Source organism: Sceloporus undulatus, chromosome 5, assembly GCF_019175285.1.
Source record: "Sceloporus undulatus isolate JIND9_A2432 ecotype Alabama chromosome 5, SceUnd_v1.1, whole genome shotgun sequence".
Taxonomy (NCBI): domain Eukaryota; kingdom Metazoa; phylum Chordata; class Lepidosauria; order Squamata; family Phrynosomatidae; genus Sceloporus; species Sceloporus undulatus.
This window is the reverse complement of record NC_056526.1, coordinates 25136333-25144739: the sequence shown is the minus strand read 5'-3', so window position 1 is coordinate 25144739 and position 8407 is coordinate 25136333. Positions and strand designations below refer to the sequence as shown.

The 8407-nt window shown below is 43.3% G+C and overlaps 1 protein-coding gene across 2 annotated transcripts; it reads right to left on the bottom strand.

The window, feature by feature from the left end:
* Positions 1-418: 418 nt before the first annotated feature.
* On the bottom strand, positions 419-6854 carry MRPS33 (mitochondrial ribosomal protein S33). 2 transcript variants are annotated; one of them, XM_042468848.1, is made up of 3 exons: positions 6732-6854; positions 5181-5442; positions 419-568 (listed from the first exon to the last, which is right to left on the bottom strand). In XM_042468848.1, the coding sequence occupies exons 1-3, from the start codon at positions 6832-6834 to the stop codon at positions 463-465; spliced, it is 471 nt and encodes a 156-aa protein (XP_042324782.1). In that variant the 5' UTR covers positions 6835-6854; the 3' UTR covers positions 419-462. The 2 variants fall into 2 exon arrangements, with proteins under 2 accessions (XP_042324782.1, XP_042324781.1); XM_042468847.1 differs by having other exon boundaries at positions 6696-6836.
* Positions 6855-8407: the final 1553 nt, after the last annotated feature.

Genomic DNA, 8407 nt, shown 5'->3' with positions numbered 1-8407 from the left:
GAGACAAGCTCTAAGGTGGTCAACGGCTTATTCCTTTTAAAATAGCCCAATGCATTTTAGTCTGAAATGTAAATTGACTATCTTCGAGCAGGTGGAGCTTGTCTCCTTATTGTTTTCTGGGATTTTTTGAATGCCCCATACACTACAAACCCCAGCATTCCATACATGAAGCCATGGCAGTTAAAGTGGAATCATAGCATAGGACACTACACAGTGATAGAACTTTTGATGTGATTTTGTGTGTAAAGGAGCCCTGAGATTTGTAGTTTTGCAAAGTACTGTATGTAAAATTGTCAGCCAGAGAACTCTGCCCTCTGCAACTTGGGGCATATTACACTTATAACAGAAATAACGCAAAGGAGGCTTGAGCTTGATATCAAGTTCTTTGTCAAATTGAAAAGTTAATAACAAGCTATCATTCAGTCCAAGACATTTTATTAAAGTATCAGTTACACGGTGATGCTATTTCTTTTTCAAAGCTCTCTTTCCTTCGCCTTTCTTAGGAGGTCCTTTTCCACGTAGCTTTTTCAGGCGTTTCATCTCATCTTTGAAATCTTCGTGTTCATCTCTAAAACAAAAAGGACAGAGGCAGAGCCTGTTAATACACTGAAAAGGAGCACTTTTCAAATCTGAATGCCATTTGCCAGCTTGGATCAATGCACTTCTTAAAGGAGATGATGGCAACATGGTGTCCCTGAGATATTTTGGACTACAACTCCTACATAATCCAAGAAACCTGGTGTTTACATGTCTAAAGTTGTTTGGCACAGCTGTGCTCCTAGCCATGGTGCAGGAAACCCTTTAACTTCAGGCCTATCAGCCTAAGCCTTTACACACACAAACCACTTTGTCTACCTCTGAAACTATTTATGCCATCATAATTTAGTAATTTAGTAATTGTAAGGCTGCAGAATGAATGCAGTTTGACACTGATTTAACTTTGCCATGGCTCAATGCTATGGAATTCTGGGATGTGTAGTGTTGTGAGATATTTAGCCTTCTCTGTCAGAGAACTCTGGTGTCACAACAAACTTCAAATACCATGATTCCATAGGATGGAACCATGACAGATAAACTGCAGTCAAACTGCCTTCATTTTGCAGAGTGGCAGCAGCCTAAGATTCATTGAAGCCATTCCCAAGTAAAGCCAGCTTCTTCATATCCTAGTTAAAGTAAGGATGGGCAATTCCATTGTGGCTGGACACCAGTTTTCTGCCCCTGTGGTCTTCCATGTCCACCCAAAACAATAAAAATGGGGGGGGGGGGGTGTGTGTGGAAACAAACTATCCAGATCAATTTCTAGTTCTGAAAAATACATTTATAAAATGATGAACAGGTGGAGGGGTGCAACCAATATTTCTATATTGGTACTTCGGGTTAGTTTGGCTTGAAAAGGAGTGAAATAGGGCAGTGTTAGTTATGCTGTCCATGGGGGACCAACAATATTTTTGCTGGTATCATATTTGTACCCATTTTACTACAATTGCCCCCCCGCCCCCGGAAACCCTCTGTGGACCAGTAGCTGGTGGCTTATAGACTAGCACTGGTCCCTGGACCACCACTTTGAGTAGGACTGATGTATGTGGCTCTGGATCAGTGGAGGGTCCCAAAAACAGCTTTGAAAAGCTGATGTGCTTTGCTCACCCTGAAATAAACTTCATTTGACTACCAGTAGCAAAGGCCCTGAGTGTACATAGCCATCCATGAAAAAAAACTTAACTGATTTTTCTTTGGGTGTTTTGCAAAGTCCTTCTAACCTCTTACTACATCCCTTTATGCTTTGCCCCACCATGTATTTTTTAAAACCTGTAGCCTTCTTACAACAGTATATTATTAAGCCTACTGGAGATCATGAGAACATTTCTAAGGGGCCTTAATGAGACTCTAGGGAGAAGCCCCTTCACACATCTCGTCTGGCTACAGTAAGCATTTCACTTACACTAACAAGATCAAAGTATGCCTTTTAATAAAGCCAACTCTGATTAAAGAGCCGTGCACTGTATTAGTCTCAAAGTTGATTTACCTTTCCCAGTTGCTCCACTTGTCCATTAGTGAGATAATATCATTTGCCTAAGGCTGCTGAGCTGCTAATATTGTTAAAATGTTCATGAAGTACTTTTCAGGCCTTGACTTTGTTCCACCCCCATAAACTGCCTTTAGCCAAATACATTTCTGAAAAGCCAGTGTGATCCCTTGCAGGCTTTTCTGAGTGAGAAGCCTGCTAAAGAGAAGCTCATAGCAGCCAAACATGTAATTTACATCTGTTGGTGCCAAAGGGAAGCCCCTCTGTGAAATGGATAGCTTTGCCACATTTTCTTCTAAGCAGCACAGAGAACACCTGAATGGCTATTATGCAGGATTTAAAAATAGCAAGGACCAGTTACTATTAAGAAAAGTGTTCCGAAGTCAGTTTCTATCTTAGAACAGTTAGAATCCATACCTTTAAATCCTGTTTGTAATATACTAGTGCAGTATGCTATAAATCTTACATGAACTTTTGGTTTCCTGCTATACAAACCAGCCTAGGTTTGGGGAAATGTGGTTGATTTAAATCAGGGTGGGTGTGAAATAAGAGCCACATTCTGCCTGCAGAAGGCTAGAATCTACACCACAAAGACTTGAGACTCACTCTCTCCCTATTGCTATAAGCATTCTCAATCCCCCCGCCACCTCACTCTCACACACATACAGAGAGAAGGGGGGGGGCAGGAATCCCCAGATAAGGAGTCAACCATTGGTAGTCCCATTTTAAGAGCATTGCATGGTTCCTTTCCCAAGCAAAATGGAGTAAAATTAGGTTCCTGGTTGAAGTGTCAGAGAAGCTCCATCTGATGTTTCAGCTTCAGACTGTGTGTATGTGTATGATTGTGTGTGTGAGAGAGAGACACTCTTTACCTCCTCAGTATGCTTCCCCTTTTGTTGTATGCCTTCAAGTCATTTCCAAATTATTGCAACAGTAAGGCAACTATCACAGAGTTTTCTGGGGCTGAGTGTGTGTGATTTGGCCAAGGTCACCCAGTGAGTTTCCACGGCTGAATGGGAATCAAGCCCCGAACTCCAGAGTCCAAGTCACAGATTCAAACCACTACACCATGCTGGTTCTCACCTACTCCACCTTTAAGTTCTACTGATTTATTTCATTTACACTGGTGCCTCGGGTTACGAAATTAATTCGTTCCGCCATTCCTTTCGTAACCCGAAAATTTCATAACCCGAAAAGGCTTTCCGTTAGCACTGGAAAGCCTATAGCATTTGAATTTCGCGCCGAAATGAATTTCGTAACCCGAAAAATATTTCGTAACCCGAAACAGTTTTTGCCAATCCAACTTTTTCGTATCCCGGAAATTTCGTAACCCGATCATTTCGTATCCCGAGGCACCAGTGTATATGCCACCTTTCTTCTGGAAAGGGATCCCACTAGTTTTAATCAAAGTAAAGAAACCAGGATCTGAAATTACCGAGAACCCTTTCTCTGCCTCTGGGAGAGAGCTGTCATTGACAGAACTCCTAAGTGAAACCCTCCATTATTTAACCTAGAGGGTATGGGTAGGCAAAGTGCAGCCCTCCACATGCTGGATTGCAGCTTCACAAATTTTAGCCAGCATAGCCTGTGAGCTGCAGTCCAACAACACACACAGGGCTGCATAGGGATAAGGAGCCCTTTGTCCATGTCTAAGCTTCTGAAGGAGAAAATGAAGTAGCAAAACATCAGAGCTTGGTGTTTTCAAAATATGGCCCAATAAGCATTTACTTAGACTGGTGGCAATTTTCCAAGATCAGGCAGTGGACTCAGCTCTTTTAACTGTGGATCAAGAAACTCCTCCCTATCAAGAGATACATTCTTGCATGAATAGTAATCAAATCATAGAGTTGGAAGAGAACGCAAGGGCCATCCATTCCAACCACTGGTCATGCATGAACACAGTATCAAAGCACCCATGACAGATGGCAATCCAGCCTCTATTTAAAAACCTCCAAAGGAGACCCCACCACTCTTCAAGGGAGTGTGCTCCACTGTCAAAGAGCTCATACTGTCAGGAAGTTCTTCATAATATTTAGGTGGAATCTCTTCCTATAGCTTGCATCCATTGTCCCGGGCCCTATTCTCTGAAGCAGCAGAAAACAAGCTTGCTCCTTTTTCAATATGACATCCCTAAAAATATTTAAACAGGGTTGTCCTATCACTTCTTAACTTTCTCCTCCCCAGGCTGAACATACCCAGCTCCCTAAGTCTCTCATCATGGGGCACGGTTTTACAGACCCTTCACCATTTTGATCGCCCTCCTTCGGGCGCTCCAGCTTGTCAACATCCTTTTTAAACTGTGCCGCCCAGAACTGGACACAGTATTCTAGGTGAGGCCTGACCAAAGTAGAACAGAGTGGCACTATTCCTTCCCTTGATCTAGTCTAGGTGCTAAAGGCAACAGTGGGTGAGGCTCTCCATTTTCTCTCTCTTTTTCTGCCAAACCCCTTCTTCCCTCCCCATACAGCCAGTTGCCAGGCAAAGGACACATCACTCTTGCCAGATGGCTGAGCTAATCACTAGTACAGAACTTGAGACTTTAGGCCAGGGCTGCATGCCGCTGTCAGGCCACAGGTTACCTAAAAGTAAAGATAAAGGTTTCTCCTTTGACAAGGTTGTCAAGTCATGCCCAACTGTAGGGGATGGTACTCATCAGACCCAGCGTTGTCAAAGATGACTCCGTGGCCATGTGGCCAGGATGATTACATGGAATGACTGCCTACCCCAGCTTTAATAATAAGTGGTACCCCGGGATACGAATGCGCCGGGTTACGAATTTTTCGGGATACGAAAAAATCCCATAGGGATTTATTGCTTCGGCTTACGAAGGTTTCTTCGGGTTACGAAAAAACCGCGGCGCTATTTTCCGCCACCGGAGGGCAGCAGAGAGCTATTTTTCCATTAGCGCCTATGGGAATTCGGCTTACGAAGGTATTTCGGGTTACGAAATTAACCGCGGAACGAATTAATTTCGTAACCCGGGGTACCACTGTAATAAAAAAAGCTTGATTGTGGGACCTTCTGCATTCAGCTATGGTTCCTTCTCATCTTCCTGCAGCAAAGCAGACTCATCCTACCAGACCTAACAGAAAAACACGAGGCTCCATCTTCTTTCAGTCCACAGCTTCATTACACTCATAGTGTGTGCCTGGCTTACCTGTAAAGCCCATAGAAACGAAGTTTCTTCATAAGGCCATGGTAAGTGTTGTGGGGAGGGTACCAATCGTAAACCTCCTTCCGTTTTGCGTAGGGTTGTTCACTCATCAGTTTAACTACTTTCATTGATGATGAATCAGTTGGGCGAGCAACTTCTCCAAATATCCGGGCACTCAGACGGGCCATCCGCAAGGCATAGTTGGAAAGGGAGGATGACATCTCCAGGCACAAACTGAGTTTGTGGACATATGCACACCTCCTTACTAAAACAAACAGGAGGAGATACCATGTTATTTCTTAGATTTATATCCAGTTCAACAAAGCTAACTTGAAGGATTTTGTTCAAAGCTATAAAATACAGGTCAAGTACATCTTAGGACATGCTTTCTCCACACTATCCTGCCTGAGGTCTTCTGTAAAGTACTCCTAGTATTTCCACATGAGTATGGAAAATCTACATGGAGTCCATCAGAAGCAAGGCCTTGACTATACTGGTTCCCATCATGTGCAATGTCCCTCCAATAGAGGACATAACGCAGAGTTACCAGGCACCTTCCTTTTCCAGGATGTGTCCTACATTTCAGCCGTCTGTCCAGGAAGAATTCCAAAATGTCCTCTGTTTTGAGCATGACTAAGAAGCACGAATTTATACTTATATGACTGATTTTAGTGTTTGTTTTGTAATGTTCTATATTTTTCTTGAACGCCCTTCATTTTGTGGTGCCTTGTCCTCCTTTGTGGTTAGGACGTCTTGTCACCTGGATATGTATCCTCCTATGAATGTCTATTGAAAACATCTCTCTTCAGATGAACATTTCCTAACAGAACAATTCCAAAAACTATTTCATTACTGTACTTGCTACAATATATATATATATATATATATATATATATATTTGCATTTGTTTGTTTCAAACTATTGTACACTGCTCTAAAGCCTTTTTTTCAGCTAATGCACTTTTAATTTAATCCATGCATCCAGAAGTTAAATGTTTATAAAAACAGTGAAATCATGCAGGACGTTCACATCCTCTAAAATGAAAATGTTTTCACGCTCTAAAATCTTTTCTATGGAACAGTTTATAGGTTGTATAAATAAATAAACTTAACAGCCTCACTCCTCTTGAGCAGCTATAGATAGATAAGTATTTATTATGGTCGCAGCCTAGCATTGGCAACTATGGTCCGAACCACACTGCAAAAATAATCCAGTTTGAGACCGCTTTGGCTGCCCTGGCTCAGTGCTATGGAATCCTGGGATTTGTAGTTTGCTGGGCCCCCAGAGCTCTGCACCTTTAGCGAGGGCTAAATATCTCCCAAAACTACAGATCCCAGAATTCCAAAGCGCGAAGCCATGGCTGTTAAATTGGTGTCCGCTCTGGTGCCACAACCAACTACAGTTCCCAGAATTCCACAGCATTAAGCCACGGCAGCTAAAGCGGGCTCAAACCGGATCATTAGATGCAGCAAAAAAGAACAGACAGCCTTTGCAAAACGGCGTCCCTCTCACGCTCACCTTTCTTCCCTTGGACCCTTGCATGCCTCCACTTACAGGAAGTGTGCTTCCTCCTAAACATCCGGGTAAACTCGAGAAGCGGAAATGGCGGGTGGAAGGAGCTCTGCGCAGCCGCCTGAGCGCCACTGGGGGCCGCCATCTTGAACCATGCTGGGCGTGACGTCACCGTACGGAAAAGAGGCCTTTGCTTCCAGAGCTTCTGGGCTGGCTGAGGCCACGCATGCGCACTCCTAACATAGCATAGGACCTGGCTGTGGGTCTGCTTTGCAATTGGGGAACACTAACTGTACAAACCTGAGTTGTATCCACGTTGCAGCATTACTTTTATTTACTAATTTATTTGATTTGCATCCCGGCTTTCTCCCAAAATTGGGTGCAAGGCGGTTTACAATCATTTTAAAATGGATACATATGGGAAAGGATACATGTAAAACACAAGAGCAGGGTTAGACTGAAGCTGCATCCACACTGAAGAAACAATCTAGCTTGACACCACTTCAGCTGCCCTGGCTCAGAGCTATGGAATTCTGGGAACTTGTAGTTTTGTGAGACATTCAGCCTCCTTTGCCAGGGAGCACTGTGGCCACAGCGAACTGCAGTTCCCAGAATTCCATAGCACTGAACCATGGCAGTTAAAGCGGCGTCAAACTGGATTATTTCTGCAGTGCGGATGCAGCCTTAGAAGAAGGAAGATGGGAGGAAGGAACATCAACAACCTGAGATGTGTGGATGACACAGTAATACTAGTGGAAAACATGGACCTGGAACAATTAAGGAACAATTAACTAAGGAAGGTCAAGAAAGAAAGTGCAAAAGCAGATTCATTGCTGAACGTAAAGAAAACAAACATAGGCTGCATCCACACTGGAGAAATAACCCGGTTTGGCACGCTTTAACTCTGGCTCAAGGCTATGTAATTCTGGGAGTTGGATTTCAGCTCCCAGAATTCCATAGCCTTGAGCCAGAAAGAGTTAAAGCAGTGCCAAACCAAGTTATTTCTCCAGTGTGGATTCAGCCATAATGAGCAGGGGAGACCTATACAAATTCAAATTAAAAATAATAATTGTAAGCTGCTCTGATAGTCTTTAGGGCTGAAGAGCACGGTATAAGTACTCTAATAAATAAGTAAAGAAATAAATTTGAGGATGAGGAAATTGAAATAGTTACAGACTTCTCATCCCTGAGATGAAACATTGCTCAGAACGGGGCCTGCAGTCAGGGGATAAGAAGAAGACGAGGAATGGGAAGGGCAGCCAGGAAAGAGCTAGAGAAGATCCTAAAGAGTAAAGATGTGTACAACTGAGCACCGAAGTTAGAATTGTTGGAAATGAAGGCACACAACATACAACAATTATTTAATTTATTTTAACGTTTTAGATTTTTGTTGTTGTTAGCTGCCCTCGTGTCGGCCTTGACTCATGGCAACCCCACAGATGAGACATTCCTTATCGACTCTATGGATGAGACACCTCCAAGTCTCCCTGTCTTCCGCTGCTCTGCTTACGTCCTGCAGACTCATGGTTGTGTCCTCCTTAAGTGAGTCCAGCCATCTGGTGTGTGGTCTTCCTCCCTTTCTTCTGCCTTCAACCTTTCCCAGCATTATCTATGCCTTTTCATGATGTGGCCAAAGTACGGCAACCTCAGTTTTACCATCTTGGCTTCTATGGGTATTTCTGGCTTGATCTACTTAAGGACCCATTTGTTTGTCTTTT